At 29.0% G+C, this 21846-nt stretch overlaps 2 protein-coding genes across 2 annotated transcripts in view; one reads left to right on the top strand and one right to left on the bottom strand.

Annotated features, from left to right (window-relative positions):
* Nucleotides 1–2571: 2571 nt before the first annotated feature.
* Nucleotides 2572–4827, top strand: LOC128386583 (elongation of very long chain fatty acids protein AAEL008004-like). Its single transcript, XM_053345644.1, has 2 exons — nucleotides 2572–2712; nucleotides 3568–4827. The coding sequence occupies exon 2, from the start codon at nucleotides 3688–3690 to the stop codon at nucleotides 4498–4500; it is 813 nt and encodes a 270-aa protein (XP_053201619.1). The 5' UTR covers nucleotides 2572–2712; nucleotides 3568–3687; the 3' UTR covers nucleotides 4501–4827.
* Nucleotides 4828–4859: 32 nt separating this feature from the next.
* The window catches only part of LOC128386572 (locomotion-related protein Hikaru genki-like), a 40102-nt gene continuing 23115 nt past the window's right edge, over nucleotides 4860–21846 (bottom strand). The window contains exons 7-10 of the mRNA XM_053345624.1: nucleotides 10926–11102; nucleotides 10170–10346; nucleotides 6078–6248; nucleotides 4860–5090 (exon numbers count right to left, since the gene is read on the bottom strand). Coding sequence (XP_053201599.1) covers nucleotides 4888–5090; nucleotides 6078–6248; nucleotides 10170–10346; nucleotides 10926–11102 — 728 coding nt within the window. The 3' untranslated portion in view covers nucleotides 4860–4887. The remainder of the gene's footprint in view (nucleotides 5091–6077; nucleotides 6249–10169; nucleotides 10347–10925; nucleotides 11103–21846) is intronic.

The raw sequence follows: 21846 nt of genomic DNA on the forward strand, positions 1-21846 counted from the left end.
AAATTAAACATTTACAAATTGAATTGAATTGAAAGTTTTTCATTCAAATTCAAATCTATTCATTCAGTTGTCTCCATGATTATTGTTATTATCATTTCAATTTAACTTTTAATTTAATTTAAAGCTTTTTTATGGACAGAAATTGTTAATTCGGTTAAATTTGTAAATATTTCTGATTCATTTTTACACACAATCAGCTGATTTGTTGAGAAATCATCAAAATTTATTACTAACAATTGAAACAGTTACTTTCTAATGCAATAAGTAAAAGATGAGGGCCAATTTAATCACAATTAGGGTTGAGATTATCAAATTGTCTCAGTTGTGATATTTTTTTCCTCTATTGGTCTAAAGTAATTAGTTTAATTGTGCTGAAAGTTTTACTAGTAGTTCGATTCAATTTAGATTCAATGATTATATAATGATTTCTTTTGATACTATTAATACATTAGGAATCCAGAATCAATTTATCATCTTTGTTATTTAACTTATTAAGAAAAAAATTGTTTTATTAATAGTAACTATTAATAAATTTGATTGTGAGAAATGTTTATGACTATAGCGCCTCTTTGGTCACAATTAACAAATATTCGCTAACAATCAAGTTAATCATGAATTATCAAGTCTTAAATATTCACTTGATAGAAACAAATTGAATATAAACAATTAATTTGAAATGATTAGCTGATCATTGCCATTGATTGATAATAGTAACCAAAAGAAAGTTTAATCCAATGGATTAACATTAGGATTGATTGGTTTATAACAGCTAATTAATAGTTAAAATTTTCAGTTGAAGATTTTATTTAAGCTCAAAATTTAATTGCAACTAATTAGTTAATTTAAATTTCTTTGAGATGTGAATTTAATTGTAATCAATTTAACTTGAATGGAAACCGTTAGATGGCTTAAGCTACAATCAAATTTAACCAAATCAATCAAATTTAGTTGATAACTAAGATCAAACAACCACAAATCAAGCTAATCAAAAATACTTGAAATTATTAAAAAAAAACAATGGAAAACAAATATTTCAATTAATCAGAGCAATTAACAAATTAACATGAATCAAATCAAAATGTTTCGTGATGTTATTAATAATTGTCAATCAATGTGATCAAAGTTTCTAAATAATTAACAATCAACGGTGAAATATACAATACAAGACTTTTAGTTAGTCAATACCAAGAGAGTAACAATTTACAATTAAAGTTGATTATTCCCAATGACATTAATAAATAACAATAATTGTGACACAATAAAGATGAAAGAAAAAATTGATTTTGAAAATTGTGACCAAATTTGGAGTCACAATCAGGTAAGAAAATTAAAAACTTGTGGGTGACAATTAAGTTAAATATTGAAATCGACAATCAAACAATCAAAAAACAAGTACAACCCGTAAGATAAATATTTGATTGTTGATTGTTAATTGTAATGAAAATTAATCAAAAATTAAAGGCCAAGAGAAACTAAGAAATAAAAAGTAATTTTTATCCAAGAAAACAAAAAGTTTGTGACGAAAAAAAAATCCCGAAGTAAATAAACAACAATCGTTGATTGCAAATCGTAATTGTAAAAGAAATAATAACAAAACAATTTAGGGATAATTGTGCCAAATGATGATGATGATGATGAAGGAGTAAATCTAACAAGGTGAATGGAAAGTAAGAAAACAAGTTGATGATGAAGATGAAGATGAAGATGAAGGTAGGATGAAAATTGTAGGTGATGAGGATGAGAGTTAATCATGATGATGATGATGATGAACAATTCAATTGATTCAACGTCTTATTGTCAATTTTTGCAATAATTTGCCAACTTTCTCTTGTCTGATTACATCCCTTCCTTATCATCATCCCCACCATCACTATTATCATCATCATCCTCTTTCTCACTCTCTTTGTTACCTGATCAACAACTTATCGTTTTTTTTTATCATCATCATCATCAGTAAATCAGGTTAAAATTTCATATTGTACTAAATAATCTTGATAAACTTGATTACTATTCTGATCAATGCAATTGTTTACTTATTTTCATCATCATCATCATCATCCTCTCTCTCTCTCTCTCTCCTTTATGATTGAATCAAATTTAGTATCAAATGATACAGAATTTTTACCTTTCTCTTTAACCCTTACCCTACCATAGATTAGTCTCATCAATTTATCTCATCTGACCATCAATTATTTAGATACTTGATTCGGGCACAATTTAGAACTTGTCAAAATTATAATCTATCGATTATTGTTTATGATATACTTTAAATTAACCTTAAATTACCAAAATTTTGTCCGAACAGTTTAAAATCCACCTTAAGAGTCTGTCCGATTGTCCAATTTTCAACATACTTCCCACTTTCTTATTAATCAAAGGAAAAACCTTCTCTCTCTCTCTCTCTCTCTTCTCCTCATCTTCATCTTCATCATCTTCCTTTTCTCTCCCTCCTTTTTTTCTTATTTTTTTTATCATCCTCCCTCTTCTTTTCATCCTCAATCTCTTTCTTTCTTCTTATTCTTCTGTCAACTTTACATTCAGGTCAATAAGTTACTGTTGTTTTCGGAGGCTAAACCAATATCAACCTTAACCGTTAAAGTAACCATCATGTATCAGAATTTTCATCGATAAACTTTCAACGTTTTCATTTTCATCTTTATCTACACCATCATCTTTCCCCTTGGAATAGGATATTCATCATTCATTTTCCTAGTAAGTTATTTTCCATCATTCACTTAATTTCCTTATCCTTACAGAGAATCAATTCGTTGTCCCTCTCTTTCTTTCTTTCTTTCTTTCTCTTTCTCTCTCTCCAAACTTGTTAACTTTAAAAGTTTTAAATGAATAAACAAAATGTCAACAAACGATCAAATTAACATTAAATCTAACGTTTTAATTTGTTATTGTGAGGAAAACTATTTAAATTGACTTTGTATTGGGTCAAATCAACTTGAAAAAAAGGGTTCATCACAATTAAGATTACAATAACGTTCAAGATAAAAGTTTTTAACCTCTAGGGGCAGATGGAGCCACAGATCGAAAGAGAAAAATTTCTCTTTCGATTCTTTCAATGTTCTTTGTATCTACTAGCGCCATCTTCCTTTTAACAGTAAAAACTTTCATCTTTTTCTTTAATGTGAATGTCCCTTTTGTTTTGTTGTAATCAAAATAATTTTTAAAATCAAATTAAAAAAAAGTCAACGAGTATAAAGATGATAAATTGATGATGATGATTCGACGATTTTTTGACATAAATGTAGAAAGAGAAAATCGTTGATTTAGATTGGACAATTTAATCTTATTTGATTGGTTAAACTGATTAAATCTAAATATGAATAAATTGTTAATCATCAAGCTACTTAATCATCTTTATCATCTTTCCTCGTCTCTCTCTCTCTCTCTCATTCTCCCTCCCTCTCTCTCTCTCTTTCTCTCTCACTCACTCTCACTCTCTTTCTCCTCCTGCTCCTCCCTTTAGTTAATTTTTGTTTCTAGAATCAATATATTCTTATTTTCATTAACTTTGATTTATGAACAAAATTAAGTTTTCTTTTCATTTAATTACAGTTTCAATTCGTTGATTAGTAAAAAAAATCAACAGTTACTACTTGACTGACCAACAATTAACAAAAAAAAACGACAATAACAATCACCGACTCATCATCATCATTCATTAGTGTAATCATCATGTTAGCAAATTTGTTAAACACAATTAATTATGTTCATTATGAAGTGTGGCAAGAAAAAGGTGACCCTCGAATCGATTCATATCCCCTCCTTCATGGTGGACCATGGAAAGTTCTGACCATTGTTGGTCTTTACATTTTCTTTGCCAAATATTGGGGACCAAAGATGATGAAAAACTCAGCCCCATGGGATTGTCGAAGAGCAATGATTATCCACAATTCAGTTCTAATTGTGCTCAATTTGATTGGTTTTCTGGTTGGACTTGCAGTTACATCGTTCGGTGCTGAAGCCTGGTCATGTAAAGCATTGGATACAAGTGATGTTACACTTAAGACCCGATTAACATTGGCCTTGGGCTATTTGTATTTTATTACCAAATTTATGGACTTCTTGGATACGCTATTTTTTGTGTTGCGAAAGAAAAACTCTCACATTTCAGGATTACATGTTTTCCATCATGCAATCATGCCCTTGACCGCTTGGGCTGGATGTAAATTTTTCCCCGGCGGTAATTCAGCTTTAACTCCATTGGTCAATTCATTTGTTCACGCAGTCATGTATGGCTATTACCTGCTCGCTGCCCTTGGTATACCCCAAGAAAAATATATCCATCTTAAAAAGCACATCACCGAAATTCAATTGCTACAATTTACCCTTGTCCTTTCCCATTCACTTTACTCTTTAATCAATACGACCTGTGAATGGCCTCGAGCTATGGCCATCGCTGAGGGCGCAGAGGCGATCACTTTCCTCAAAATGTTTTCCGATTTTTACATCCACACTTATTTAACTAAGAAAGTTAAACAAAAATGATTTAATTAGCTTAGAAAATTTAACAAAAAATTCAAATTTTTTCTACCCTTTTTTTGGTAACTACAATTAACCTTATTTTTGAGAAATTTTCTTCATCATTTCCGTTTCTTGTTGTAAACTCTTTCCCTTAATTCCCTCTCTATCTATCTATCAATCTCCTTTCCTTTCCTTTCCTTTCTTCCCTTTAAATACACTTTGTTAATTGTTGATTTTTTTCTTCTCCTTCTCCTACAATTTAACAAGCAATTAATGGACATTTTATCTAATTAATTGATTAAAAAGGTACACACACACACAATTACACTTTGAGTGTTTTCCAATTTAAAATGATTTGTCTCTCTTTTTTTGCATTTAAATTTAACCTTTGTTTTTTTATCATTTAATATATTAAATTAATGGATAAGCTGGTTTACAGAAAGGTAATGGGGCTGACCAGTGTCCATCAGAGTTACAGGTAAGTATAGTTGATCCCTGGAGACGATAATCAGGTTTACATACAATTGAAATTGTTTCACCGATATTGTAATGAAATTTGGTTGGTATCAGGTAACCATTAGTTGGTTCACCGGGAAATTCACATGAAGCTTTACCTGTTAATTGTTAACGAAAAGATGACCAACAGTTAGTGATTAGTTAATTATGGTAAATGATTAGACCTTTACAAAGTTTTCACTTTGATAAAAAAAAGTCAATCGGATTTAGATAATCCGTTTCAACTATTAAAACTGATCAACAACAGTTGATTGTTAATCTGATTACGAAAAACGATAAAGTTGATTAAAATTGTTTAAACTGGAAAACAATAAAATTAATCTGATTAACAATTAAACAGCCCAAGGTAATTTACTATTATTTTTCACCTTGACCATTGGCCATTCACTATGATTAAAGGTAAAATGTTAACCATTTAATTGTCACCTTAATTTTAATCATCAATCTTAATTATCACATTTACATGGGAAATTGTTGGAAAATATATTTGATACTAATTGTTAATTTTTGCTAATCATCACCCACTCAATATAAAAGTATCAAAGTTTCAAGTTTATCAAATTTAGGACATCACTTTAATCATAATTGTTAAATAATCACAATTAACATTTACCAATCATAATCAAGATGAAACTTTAATAATCCAAATTAACTTTCACTTTTTCTTGTTTATTACTTAACAATATCAACGTGATTACCTTTAACCCTTAAGGCCTTGGATCATAAATGAGGTCTTGATTGTTAATCAAGTTAATCAAGTCAAGTTTGATTAGTGTATTTAGTTAATTAATGAAAAAGAAAATTCCGTAAATTTTATTAACCATTATTATTATTATTATTATTATTAGTTTAATTAATTGAACTCTATTATTATTACTACTACTATTTAGTGGCTAATAAAAAGGTAAAATTGTAATAAGATGTTGAATGATTCAAGTAATTAGATTGATTAGTTCCTAATTGTTGGGTGATTAGTATTAATTGTAACAAATGTTAGTAAAAACCTTTCAACCAATTTAAACAGTATCAAAGTTTGTTTTTTTAATCAATTAATAATCGGTTAATTAATTACTTTATATACTTACAAATGGGTGTTGGTTTGGACCAAGTTCCGTTTTCAAGGCAAATTGATAAACCATCACCGATCATGATGTAACCTGAATTACAAAAGTATTGAACATAATCACCAGTACGATAGTGACCAGTGTCCAGTAGACGTCCATTGGATGGGGTTGATGGCATGGGGCAAGTGTTTTCTATCAATAAAAAACAATAAAAGAAGAGCAATTAAAATACATGATGTAGATTGATTGAGAAACGATTGTTAATCCATCAAATTTATAATTATAATGAATGAAAAAATTCTGTTGATATATTCAGAGGATCATGAGAATGAGAAATTCAAGTTTTCGAATCGAAAAAAAAAATAATCGAAACTTTTTGTTTCTCATTAACAATTCGATGACAATGAATTAAGGTCGAACCTGAATTCTGGCCTTGACCAGATAACTTGAACGCTTCTATCCGGTTCAAATGTGTGTTCCGATTAAATAATGAACGTTAATATTATCATCGTCATCCCCAGATTAACATGTTAATCAGATAATGGAAAAGGTAAAAAGTTAATCAAAATTAATTCTAATTGCTTCAAGTCTTTAAATCACTTGGATACACCAGTAATATTAGTTATCATCTCTGAGAGGTCAAGTAATAAGACTAATTGTGTTTTTTTTAATTCTATTAAAATAAGAATTATATTTATCATCATGATAATCATAAAGAGGAGGATGAAAAAAGCCTGATGGTCAGTCTAATATAATGTGCAAAAGTGACCATTGATAATGTATCATCTTTGATAGTGATTTGAGTTACCTTTTTGATTGTTAATGATTAACTAAATTTGCCTGAAACCATTAGTTATGATAATATTATTACATTTGATTTACGATTAATATGTTACTTTACAGATTTATTTTTTCATCGACTCCAACTGATGATGAGATTGGAAATGACCTGAGGCTAATTGTTATATCAACGATTATTATACATTGACAGTTAATTGAATGAGAAAATGATTGTTAATTTAATTATCATCACTATTTTAAATTTCTTGATGATATGAGATGGAAACTTTTACTTATTAAATGGTTTCCAATTAACGTTAATTGTTAATTGTTGGCTCTTAATTTGATATTTTTTTTTAAGGAAAGTTGACCAATTATCAGACTTTTAGATTTATCAATTATCAACAAGAAACTGTGATGACAATTTAAGCTAATTGGATCAATTTCATTTGGTTTTGTTGATGTTAATTGTTGATTAGAAAACTGTTTCAGGTCAAAATCACTTCGACTTATGGTTTTAAGTGTAAATCTGTTGATTCGTTGGGAGACTCAACGATTAAGTGCAATTACCATTTGCTTCTAGCGCTTAATAATCAAGATCAGTAATCAAATAATCATGTTAATCATCACAGATGATGACGGTGATAATGGTTAAAGGTAAAATAGTTGACAGAAATTCTGAGAGTTAAAAGTGATCTGGAAAAATTTGAAAGCGAAAGTGAAAGTTAATCAGTTTGCGATTTTCAACTTTTACCGTTATTTTCTTAATCGGGTGTAATCAGTGTCAGTAGAATGATAAAAGATGAGGATGAAAGAGATAAAAATGGCGGGAAGATAAGATTTCAGGTAAGATTGTAAAACTGTCTCAATGATGAGAGTTTTTTTTTTACTTCTATCAAATCAGAAAAATCTGATATCAGGTAATTCGAGTGCGAAAAACTTTTGCTAAGAGGATAAGTGAGATAATATCATGAATATTATCTGAATTAATCTTAATTACTCTTTAATTGATCACAAAAGATATAGTTAATCACTATTTAAAGTTGATTAGTTCAATTGTTTCCAATCAGCAACAATAATATTAATAATTATCGAAACAGTCACAACAAAAATATGATCAGCAAACTATTGATTCCTAATTAAATTCAGCATTATAATCATACTGATGATGAGGATGGTGATAATTATTGATAAATATCTTGATAAATATCAACTGAGCCATGTGACAGGGTCAAGGATGTGCAATGAATTCATCATCAGCTGACCAATGCTAAAGTTTTCCCTGTTTATCAAAAGTAAATCATAAGGACTTTCAGTCGTTCGTCATAGTGAAATTAAGACTGAATTTATTACTTAAATCATGATGAATTATCACCAGAATCAAGAGCTGATTATATTTCGTTATTATTATCATTCTAATTGTTAACAAAACTTCAGATATACACAAAAAATCAAGGAAATGATTGAATTTTATCATGTCAATCATGAAGATAAGGACAATGATGATCAGAGTGAGAACTCAAGTTCCGATGAACTTGAAAATCCTCCATAGGCCTTTGAGTCCTAATCCCATGTAACTGAATAGACTCAACTTATTTTTCATTAGTTGAATTTTTTTTTGATTAGTTACGTTAATTGTTGATTAACAAGTAAATTTATTCAAATTTGATTGACGAGTTAATCAATTGTTATTAATAGTTTGATTGGTTCATTTGATTTCTTAATATTTTTTCCTTCTCACCTTTAATTTTTTTCATCTCACAAAACACAATCAACAGGTATCAATATTATTGGAAAATTAACTTAACTGAATTAAAATTGATTAAAACAGAAGTGAAAACAAAAATTATCGCAACTCAATTTCCTCTTGCCTTGATTATTACAATTAACTAAACAGCAAAAAGTTTAATCAACAATCTTTAATTGTTAACAGGTAACAATTAACAGGCTATCAAATTAAAAAAAAAATAGAATGAGGGAAGATTTAAATTGAAACCAAATTAAACTTGTTACAATTACAATTTAGCTTGAACTTGTTACAAAGTTGATATCACAATTTGAATTATCAACTTGAAGGTGAAGGTTACAATTTATCATGATAATCAATTAGTATTCACTTGAATAATCATCATGAATCATTCAGATCGGTTGAACAAGGTAATCAATTGATTCCGTTCAAGCTCAACTGATGAAGAGAGAGAGAGAGAGAGAAATGAATTAGATTCATGGTGAATAAGAAATCACATGAAATAATGAATTAGATGAAATCTAATGAGTTGATCATAGAAGGAGAGAAAAAATCTCACAATTTATCATGAATTCTGTTCATGTTTCAATCTTTTCTTTTTTTTCTTGTCATTTCCATAGTTAATATATATAAGTTTCTCATCATTCTGAGACATCAAACATTATTCATATGTTAGATTTAAGATCAAGATTAATATAAAGAAGATAAAATCTGACAGCCTGACATCTGAACATGAACTTCAATTGTTAAAGTAATCATGAGATTCATCAGGAGATCTCAGATTACTATGGACGATATCCTTATGATGATGTTGATCAGAATATTGGTCAAGTGAATTATTATTAGTTCAATAGAATTGGGAAACAGAAAAATTTCCCCTGAAATTTATTATCAATGAAAATTTCAATTGTCAACGATACGAGAAAAAAAAACTAAAAGTTCTGAATTTTGATTCAGCAGGAAATTAGAGTAACATGGAAAAGGATTAAGATGGAAATAGAACCGGAAATTGTAGAGTAACTTCCATGATGATTTATCAACAATGTAATTTCACCAGTTATCAGGTAGAGATCTTATTGTTAACGATAAAGAAAATGATTGTGGAAACGGAAATAACATTAAATGGTAGTGAGAAAATGAAACTGTAGCTCTTGGAGACATTAAGATGAAAGTGTAACGGTAGAATATTAGATTGGAATCGTCATTTGAATGGTTAACAGAATCAATTGGATAAATTGATTCAATTGTGAAAATTTTAGTTAACTTTCTGGTAAACCTTTGGATCTGAAATTACCATCAGATTCAATTCATTTATTCAGAGTATCTCCTTTACTTTTGGGTGAAATGATTTCATAATGAAATTTTCAGACTATCCACAGGATTTCATTACTATTATCATTATTATCTCAATCTAATGAATGCTGATTGATTTTCAATTGTAAATCTATTAACTTTATCATCATTATACTGTTGTGTATACACTATTATTTCATGGCTCTTACTCAATCCTCTTCAGGGAATCAGGGAGAAAGTTTCAACATGATAATATCATGATGATTACCATGATGATGTTTATCAATTTTTACCTTCACATTGAGGTATCTCATTGCTCCAAGTATTATTTTTGAAACACGAAATTGATGATAAGCCATTTAACTTATATCCATTGGGACAGGTAAAGTAAACTCGAGATCCAAATGTCCGATTGTAAGTTGATATCTTCAGGTATGGATCATCAGTTGATAAAGGTGGACATTCAATTGCTTTAAATTTAAAAGATAGTTAGACAATTAGTTGATTGACCAATTAACTAAATCATTGGCAGATCTATTAATGTAATAATAATTGATTTGTTGTCGTTGTTGATGATGATCATCAGGATATGACAAAAAAAACGAGTTAACAATTAGCAATATGGTTTATTGATTGCTAATCAATATTTCACCTTTAATAGATTAGCAAAATTTAATTATCTCTGGCAAGGTAATAAACTAATCAGTAAATTGCTTCTAATTTGATTCTAATGAATGGGTAAACAATTAACTCATCTGATTATACAAATGGTACGATTTTAAGTACAGTAATTGGTATGAAAATATACCAAGTTAATAAGACAATTGTAAATTGAAATTAATTACAATTTATACTAATCATTATCCAGCTAATTGCTAATTGTGATCAAATTAATTGAAAGCAAACAGTAAATTGGTATTTCACTTGGCATTACACTGATACTATTAGGTAATAGGTTTGACATTAAATAAGTATAGAGGTTGGATCCATGTATTAATAGTAGTAATTGTTTGAAGTAAATGATAATTAGTTAATTGTTAGTTAATTACCTTGACAGTTTGGTAAAGGATGAGACCAGTAACCATTTGGTGTACATATGATATCATCAAAGCCCATAAGGTAATAGCCTTCAACACACGAGAAACGAGCCTGTGAGTGCATCTTCCTCCCATCAACGGTCATTATCCGGTTCGGGTCACTTGAATCAATTGGTGGACATTCAATATCTATGGTCAAGCCATGAAAAAATTGACAAAAAAAAGTAATTCAATTAGTTGGTCACCTCTTATACTTTAACATTAATAACATGAATGAACATGTCTAAAGGTTATCAATGTTATCGTTATCATGTTAATTATCATTAATTGAAAATAAGAAAACAAAAAGAAACCATTTCTATTAGGAAATAGAGATTAATGGTTAATATTGAAGTCTAATCATCTAATCTTGTTATTATCTTAATCCAATATTGGATTGAATTTAAGATTAATCTTTTCCGGTAGAAAAAGTTGATAGAAAGTGAAATGATCACTTTAAATGATTGATTTTTACTAATTCTATTTATTAATTTGTTTATCAAGGTTAATTGTTCTAAAGATTATCTTTTGATAACAATATCATTCTGAACATGATCATCTTCATCGTTTCCCTTTAAAAGGTAACCATCATAATCCGTCACTAGGTCATTAGGCCAAATACCGGACGGAACGGTGAACGAAATTTTTTTCTTACCGCTCATTTACCTGATCTACTGTTAATATTATTACTTATCATTTACTTCAATAAATTTTAATAATACTTGCTGATTGTTGAAACCTATTTTTATTTGAGTATTTCCAATCAAATGAAAAAAAGCACCATCATCATGGTGGCAGAAACAAGTTTCAAACAGTAAATAACTTGCCCATCAATCTATTGGTCAAGCATGGTCAGTGATGGTCATCTTACCTTGGATAGATGGTAATGGATTAAAAATATTTCTATTCATTTATCTGAGAAGAAAAAAATCAACACAACCAACGATAGTGAATATGCTTGACCATTGGGTCATTAAGAAAAACTTGAGGAAAGGAAAATCAATCTAATCGATTATCTCAATGATTTAATCGACTCAAGATCCAAGACCAAGTTTAATATTAAGGTAATTTAAAGGTAATCAAAAAAAAGATGTAAAAACAATAAAAAAAACATGATAATAATGATGAACAAGTGACTTATTGTATTAACATCCTCATCCTCATCATCATCATCATCATCATCATGGTAAATACAATTTACCTTGGTAACGAACAGTTTTTCAAGTATGAAAACCAGTTTGCTTTTAATGTTGTTGTTGGTCAAGTAACGAAACTAAAAGTAGACCAAAAAGTAGCCCATCAAATAGACAAAAATTTTCATCTTCCGTTCCTGTTTATTAGTAATATTATCAATTGGCCTCAATATTTTCCTTTCCAACCAATCAATTTATCATTTAACTTTTACACAACTATTACCAATTAAAGTCCAACAATCAACTAACAATCATCAAGTCAACAATAACAAAAAAGAAACAATTTAAAATTCAAAACGGTAACTGCCATCTACCGATCATCTAGAGTATCGACAAAAAGTACCGTTATCTTTTCATTTGGTTATCTAAAATTTGATTATCACCCATGAAAATTGTTAATGATTAAAGTTAATCTAATGAATATTATCATCACTTTTATCTCTATGATAGGATGATGAACTTTTCCATCAAGTCACCCTGAGGGTATGAAACGATGATTAGATTTAAATTGTTCATAGTAGTTTGATATTCACTCAATGATTGTGGACATTTTTTTTGTCCTTCATCTAATACTAATCATCAATAAGGTTGGATAAATTTTTCAGGCTGATAAATATCATCATCTCACCATAATACCTTTCAATTGGCTCAGGTTTTTCTTCATGATCATGATTTTCCATGATGATGATTCTGTGAGTTCTGCTGATGATCTGAATCATAATAATCCAATAGTAAATCCAATGATAAAAGAATTCATTATTTCTTCATTTGTAATAATGATAATAATCATAATATTATGAAGGACCATTTATCAATAATGTCTTGAGTCTATTCAACTAATCAGTTGATGGACTCAAGATGATTTTCATCATGTTGATGGTCATCATCATCATCATGATTCATCATCATTCTGATGACAAGAAAATATAATGATGAGGTCAAAATGATGATGACCAATGGGAAATAAAAAGGATCAAGAATCGAAATGGAATTGACATGAAATATCTGGATTTTTTTTCTCCTCATCATGAATCCATATCATCCTAAATACTATCATCATCTTCATCATCATGGATCATTGTCATCATTGAATCAAATGAAGAGAAATATTTATCATCACCATGAGATTAAATATTCTCTTTTTTTTATTTACCATAAACCTGAAGAAGAGGTTAATTTGAAAAGAGAAAATCGATTCATGAGTATTAAGATTATCATGCAGAAAATTAAATGGAATTGAAAATGAACTTTAATTCAATTTGTTCAATATTAATCATTCATCATCTTTAGATAACAAAAACTGTTCAAAGTTAAACCTACATCATGCTCGATGGTGATTATCCTTATTCTTATCTTCATCCTTCTCAATCATGATGAGATGAAATAATAAGGCTAAACCAATTTACCGTTACTTTTATTACCAAAGGGGATCACAAAATAGGTACACAAGATGAAGGTGAAACATTGGCTCATCTTGGTGAATTAAATTGAGTTTATCATGAGTTCACATGGATTCAGATGAATACAATGTCTTTTTCATTGAGTTATAACCTTATTATTTTCATGGTAACAATGAGAAAATTCTGAGTAGTCAGGGAAAAAAGATATTAGTTTCTTATCTTTATCCTCTTTCTTCATTGCCAGTGTCTTTCCGTTTCCGTGAAAGTTTGAAATATCATGGAAACTTGAAATATCTTTAAAAATTGATCTACAGAAGAATCATGAGAAAATCAATATATTACATGAAATTTTCCACCTCAGATATTATTCAATAATCCAACTGACCACTTGAATATGAACCTAATCTTATCATAGTGTTTTTGTTATAAGAAATGAAACCAATTGATGTAACAAAGTGTTCATGTTTTCATGAGGATGATACAAGTCACCATGGTGGAAGTAAAAAAAACAAGTTACTCTTTTAAAAGGATTTCGGGTTACTCTCAATTCCCCTGAGGGTGTTGTGTTATTATTGGTAACTTTGTTAGCATCCAGTTAGTGTTCATTTTCAAAATAAACTCAGTCTCTTTTTACCATGAAATTTCTGAATCTATTGGAATGTGAATATCCACTCAACCAGATAATAGTAATAATACTAATCAGAATGATAACATGGGAGGAAAGAGAGAGAAATTCATATTAAAAGGAAACTCTGAGTCTAGGAAAAAAAAGGTAATGGAAGAAAAAGAGAAAAGAACTTTTTTTTACTTCTTCTTCTTCTTCCTTTTTCACCATTCATTTCTTGATAATCGAATGAAATTTTCATTCCTAACTGAATATGAGGTTAACTCTATTTTCACCTTGAGCATCATGATGTTAAAATTGTTTACCCTGAATCAAGGGAAAAGTACATCATCAAGAAGATGAATAAAGTTGCTCAGCTAATCAGTTGAACAATTTAAACTGGCAATCAATTCATGATTCCAGATTAAGGTTTTACAATCAATACGAATCAGTTGTTCATCAGTTTCTCAATGAATATATTTACATGTGAGACTTTTTTTTTTTCTTGTACCATGAAAACTGATTTGAAACTTTTACCTCTTAATTGGTAATTCAATTCAGGAATTGGAGAGAAAATGTTTTCCTCTCAATTTTTTTTGTTCACCATGTACCTGAGTAAATTTCTTGGAACTTTTTTTCCAAATAATAGCAAAAGAGAAAAAAAGTAAGAAAAGTTCTTGAAAAAACTAGAAAAAAAGTTTCCCCAATTTCACTCAGGTAAGTAAAGGGTAACAAGGTACAAATTAAAGTCAAAACTCAAGCCTTAAAGGTGAAAGTGTTTCAAGTTAAAGTTACTTTTTGCTCAGGTTACTAACGACTTACCTGTGTTTTTACCTGTTCAGTTTCAGGCAAAAAGGTATTATAAAAGATTAGGTTGAGATAGAATTGAACTTAATAGAAGATCAGAATTCATCTGAGAGACATTGGAAATTTTTTATTGTCTTTTCTTTTTCCATCTCTATCTCTTGTTGAACATTTTACATTTCATCATGAAAAATGAATGGAATACAATCAACCTGAATGAGATCAGATAATTGGTTAGAACTTGAAAAAAAGTAGAAAATTTTTTACAATTTAAACATTGAAATCATTTCTTATTCAAGATTGTAAGAAATTTATTCAACTTTTTATCGAAACAATTTCATGGGTAAAGATTGAATTTTATCTGAGCTTTTATTTAGTTGTTTGTTCATCTATTTGTAAATCATCATGATTAGATCAGAAGTGGAAATTAATCTTAACAATTAAAACTATCAGTACAATCATGCACCAATTAAAGTTCTAAATAAAATATTAATAGTTCATTAATCAATCAAGTTCGAGAACTAAAAATCTTCCCTTTGTTTCATGTAACTTGTTTGTCTTTCTCAATCTTATAAAATATTAATCATATTGTGAGCCGATCGATTTCATGATTAAGTTCATTGATGCCAAAAAACCTTCATGATTATTCAACGTATTATGATGGAATCCTGCGACTGCTGATTTCAAGGTCAAAACTTTATGTAAAAGTTGATTGAAAGTCAACTCTTATATAACGGTAATTCTGTAATAGCAAAATCTGAGTAGGTGAAAGTCCAAATATCTAGAGTGTACCCAGTACTTTTTTCTCAATTCTAGTTATTTTATATTGCTGAATAAAGTGAGATTTTTTATATGTTATCAGATAAAATTATTATTATTTTCATTAAGAATTGATGGTGATTAAATTAATAACAATGTAGAGAGAGAGAGAGAGAGAGAGAGAGAGAGAGACATGGATTTACATGATTAGAAATCAATTAACTTGAGAATCAATTAGGATGAGACGAAAATTTCATCATTATTATTCACATGTCTGAGTTGGATATTCACAATCTTCATGATTAATACGATGCATCTCATCAAATGAATAATAATCAAATCAATTAAATCATTCCGATATTTTCTAGTCACAAGTTAATTCTGGTTGCATATTCAGGCTAGAATAGTTTCCTCATGTATTTTAATCAATTAATTTCATCACAATGATTTTTTTATCATCGGCTCCCTGATGAATCATGAATCATGAATTCATTTCACCAAGGTTATACCTTTATCTTTATCATTTATGATTATCGTTATTGAATATTAGAGAGAGAGAGAGAGAGAGAGAGAGAGAGAGAGAGAGAGAGAGAGAGAGAGACTCATTTTTACGGCGGAAAAACAGAATATATAGTTGCCAACATGGTAAATATTGATTTGTTCATTTTCTTTTCTCACCAACTATCTTCATCCCTTCTCCTTTTCATCATGAAAATTATCATCATTCTCATCTTTTACCCCTCCCTTTCCTTGTCTTTGTAATTCTCTTTTCTTTAACTCACCTCATCTTCCTTTATCATTCCCTCCCTTCAATGTCTTCTTATCTTCTTTCAATAGTTAATTCCATTCATTCATTCATTCCCTCGATCACTCAATGTCTCAAGAAGTTCATTTAATTCCTACTACTATTCATTGAACATGAATATACTTGAATCTTTATCTCATAAGAGAAAAAAACTTTTACCACCTTCATCAGCCTTCATCTCTATTCATCTCTTGCACCCATTTTAGCATGAAAATTATCATGATTTGTTCATTTTGATTATTAACAGGAAAGAAACCAAAGAAAACCAGAATGATGTGAGAAAATAGGGAAGAAAGTTCAGTTGATAATCATCATGTTCGTTTATTATTTATTATAACCACCGATCAAATAGTTCATTTCAATGGCAATAATTTAATTCTCAGTTTAACTTCCATGTAAATATGATTATATCTTATAAAATTCTTTAAAATTTTCACATCAACTTGTTGAAAGTTAAATCATGTTTTCATCTCATTTCTCACCCTGGATGAGAACCATGAAAATCAACCTGAACTGCAGATAATACATACGATAACTTCATGATAACCCGAGTTTTTTGTGACTTGAAGGGTTTAGAAAGTGGTTCCTCAAATTTTGATTTGATTTTCTTAATAATCAATTTATAATTTGATTCAATAATCGTTTGGCTAAATTAAGCCTATTAATCATATTTTTTGTCTTTATAAAGTTTTGTATCTTTTGTATCCGTTAAGTTAGAAAAAGCTTAAACTATTATTAATTTGATTGAGACTCAAGTCTACCTATTATAACCTTTGATGTCATCTTCAAGATGATGAAGATTTTCCCTTTCCCTTATCAATGTTTCTTTATATATTAATCATTTATCTTAAGAGAGATTAGATTACGTTAGTTGAGATTAACGATAGTCCAAAAACTGTTAAGATCTTTTCTTGTGTTTTAGCTCAATTTATCTTAATTTTCGATTGTGTTTAGTTAATATTTATGTTTAATTTGAAAGTTTTTAATAAAAGAATCAAGTTTCAAAGCTTGTGGTGAAATCTAATAATCTACAAATTTGAAATCACTTTGAACACGAGATTGACGAGAAGGGCAATCAAACCTTCAGAGTTTGTCTTCGTGCTAAATAAAACGGAGAGATTGTTAAATATAATCCCTTCAGACTATTCCTTTTATAACTTTAATTTTATCACTAATCACTCACCAAAAAAGTTCTTAACTAACTGATTCATCATGTTCAGTTGATAGTCAACATTTGTCTTAAAAATTCAGTCTGAATACTTTTATCTTTAAACTCTTAAAGTAAACTCATATGAGCTCACATGTATATTATTAATATAACAATTTGAAATCATCTCTAATTTCACAATTTTATCTGATTAACTTTTTTTCGTGATGGTTCCAGAGGATAAATAGAGTGGACTCAGTTATACAACATGTTACATGAGATGATTAAGAGAAATTTACTTTTAATGAGCATCGGAAATGTTGCCTGGAGTAGATTGAGAAGTAACTGATGATAGAGATAAAGTTCAGGGGTAAAAGAGAGAGAGAGAGAGAGAGAGAGAGAGAGAGAGAGAGAGAGAGAGAGAGAGAGAGAGAGAAGGATAAAAAAGAATTCAATAAGAAGATAATCGAAAGATACACTAACAAGAGAATAGAATTTCAAGTTTAAGAAGAGATTCTGAAACAAGTCCAGAAATTCAAGAGGGATAAGATTTTCGCCTTTCCACTAATCACCAAATTCTGAAATAAATGTTAACGGTGAGAATAAGTTAAAAAGAGCAAAAAATTGAACCTCTCCTATGAAGATAATGATGATAATATTAATTAGACTGAAGAAAAGTTTGATAAGCTTGAATTCAGGGCAATCCAATGATGAAGTAAATGAGTTCGTTTATGTCAATTTAATTGGTATTTAGAGTGGAAATAACTTGGAACCACTTGATTCAGAGATTCTGTTAATTTTCCAACATTTTCCCTTTTTATCAACATGAATACAAAAGGTTATTCTGAATTGATTGTGAACAATATAACACCCAAAGCTAATCAAATGTTAATTCACTTGGCTGGTAATCAAATTAACAGGGAATCAAATTTGTTTGGCTTAACAAGTTTCACTAATATTTTGATAAGAGACAAGGGTAATCATTAATGACAACTAATGATCAACTTTGATTAAATATTAAAACTTCATCGTTTTACTCATCATCATGTTTTCATAATTAACCATAACATGATGAACACTCATAAACTCATAAACTTATCAACTTTTTCAAACTTTTCCCATGTAACTTTCATTCTGATTATTATTATATTACAATTCGAGTTGATTTCATGATAACTGAACACAATGTTTTTTGAACTTTTTGATGGAAACCAAAAAAAAACTAAACTCCAATCTTCCTAATGTTATTTACAATGAATCGATTTCATGATTGAACAATTTCAATGACAACTGAATAATGAAAATAATAATAGTAAATATAATTAATATCTAATCATTATAAGTGTTTGACTGGAAAATTGATCAGCATGGATTGAGTTTGACGATTAACAATTAACCAAGCAAATAATTCATTTATCAGAATTAAATGGTTACCAGGATAATTAAATTCTCCTCTCATTTTTAATCAATTTCTATCATTAGAAAAAAAAGAAGCAAAGAAAAAGTTCTAATAGTTAAAATGGATATTAAGATATTCCATTGGAAGGTAGAAAGTTATGTTCGATCATCAACTCGATGAATGTAATTCATTTAATTTACATTGAGATGATAATTCAATTCTAACTGAAGAATAATAATAATCATGATAATTCATCAGTTGACAGAAAATTAATTCTATTTATCAAGTTATCTCATCAACATTCTGATTGAATGTACCAAGAATATATTTAAATGCTAAATATAAATTCAAATTCTGAGTAAGATTAATTAATTTGTTTCATTCAACATTATTGTCAACACTTTTTTTTTCACATTTCTCAGATTGATTATAACAAACATTTAATAGATTGTCAACTTTGTTATAATACTTTAATTGTATTAATTGTGCTCATTCAACGTCTAATTAGTTGATTAAATTTATGCCCCACAATCAGGCATAAAACATTTTCCTTTATTCATATTGGATTAAGATAATCGTTTTGAATAGATGACAATCAATATTACTAATTAGAATGAGGATGATTACTTGATTTTAATTAGTGAACAAAATATCATTTGATGTAACGAACAATCAACTAATTGTAAATCAATAAACTTAAGCCCTATGATTATTATGCTGCTTTAGGAATAATTAGTGATTAGTGATTAGTGAAACAAACAGATTAAGGTTAATTAGTTTAATCGTTTCACCAGGTGACTAATGAGCTAAAGCTGTTAATCATTATCGATGAATTTTCAAGACTTGAAGGTAAATTGTGATAATCAATCAGATGTATACATGAAAAACTTCAAAAATTTCATCGCATTTTCATGATGTGTTTCCGGAAGCACCTTGGAGACGTGAACAAGTAAGTTTCAATCCTCAAGAATTTGATAGCAAGCTTGGAGCTCAACGAAATTCCAAAAGCGAAGAGATATTAATAATATTAAGAATAACGAATTATAAATTCTATTTACGAGAGCCATCATTAGACACAATAAGTAAGGAAAACATCTAAAGGGTGTTTCGTTCAACAGCGACCAAGGTAAACAAACTAATCAATAACTCAACTCACCTAAAAAGATGATGAAGATGAAGGTGATGATAGGGAAATGGTCAACACTTTGCCTTTGACCTCTGTTGTTTTTCATTTTCACCTTCATTTTTATCTAATCTTTTTCTTTGTCACCATTCATATCATTTTTTAGGTAGACTGAGCCATTAATTAGTTTGTTTACTTTGGTCACTGTTGAACGAAACACCCTTTACATGTTGGATTGTTACACGTTTTCATTGTGTACAGAGCATTTCACCAAGTTTTCTAGAGGGTTTTCTTGAGTAAATTTTGTATCAGTGGGTATTTAAAGTATTTATTCAGACTCATGAGAGCCTGGATGATACTCAGCTGTATCAATAAAAGAGCTAAAAATTATTGGTAAAAATCGAGAATTGGAAATTCAATCGAGGCCTAAATGTATTAATAAAATGATCCCAAAATTTAGAACTAAGTTTTCACTATTATGTAGCTATTCAATTGTTTGTATGATTAATAATCACGACTATTATAATAATAACTTGCTGTATAAATATCAGTTAATCATATTTAAAATTTTCCAATTGCAATTTGAATTTCAAGAAATAATGAATTAATTGTAGTGTAAGTTTTCAGGATCGATTCCTGTCTCTCTCGCCATGTACTAGTAGTTCATTTGGTTTCTTTTATCATGACATTTCAATTCTAATTTATTCTCATTAGATTCATTCAAATGATTCATTGCATCTTATTTTCTAGAATGAGATTGATCTATTTTCCCATTTTCCAGAATCTTCATTATCATCACCATCTTGAGCAATAACATTAATAAAAGTATTTCAACAAAACTCCATGGTGATAATTATCAAAGATTATGATGCGACAAGGCAGGATGATTAAAGATTGAAATTAGAACGAAAATTTTTGTCTTTTTCGTGAAACCTGAAAAATGATTGAACGAACTTTTTTAAATAAAAAAATATCGAAACCTCTTGTAGGGTTTTTTGTTGGGTATGTTACCGTAGGTGACGAACTTTCTGTTCAATCGATAGAGAATTTTATCTCTGTGAGATCGAGTAGCTTTGACTTCGATGTAATTCAGAAGAATCTGCCTACAATTCAGATGTCTTCAGGTTCTTTTAGGATACGCACCAAACAGATACACCAATGTATGTGAATCAATGCTGATATCACGATAGTGATCAACTTAATTAACCTTTCAGAGAAAACTGTACTATTTATTTTATTAGAACTTTTTATTGAACTGAATAAAGTAAGAACTTTTCCCTTTTTTGAATGAAGCTCAGAGTGTACTGTTAACTTTGAGAGTAGCACTAAGACTTAACAAAATTAGGTTAAGTTGGTTGATTAAATACAAAATCTTGAAAAGAGGGGAAAATTAATAAAAACAATGAAATCATAAAGATAAAACATAAGGGGAAAACTTGAGATTAAAAAATGATAATAATATCACCAAGTGATGATAAATTGTAACAATTAACCAGTTTTTGGGTAAGTGACGTCTTTTTGTCGCGACTTTACCAAATTTTGGTAGCTTGAAAAATCATCATAGGTAAAGGTGATTAATAGTTTTGTTATAAAAAGCTTCTTTGGCTTAGTTAATCTAAATCAAAATTAGAAAGAGAAATAGACAGAAAAATAGAAAGAG

The sequence above is a fragment of the Panonychus citri genome, unplaced genomic scaffold (genome assembly GCF_014898815.1).
Source record: "Panonychus citri isolate SS breed McGregor unplaced genomic scaffold, ASM1489881v1 Contig00072, whole genome shotgun sequence".
Taxonomy (NCBI): Eukaryota; Metazoa; Arthropoda; class Arachnida; order Trombidiformes; family Tetranychidae; genus Panonychus; species Panonychus citri.

Coding starts and splice junctions, on each gene's coding strand:
- LOC128386583 (XM_053345644.1), top strand. CDS start 3,688: ATGTTAGCAAATTTGTTAAACACAATTAATTATGTTCATTATGAAGTG.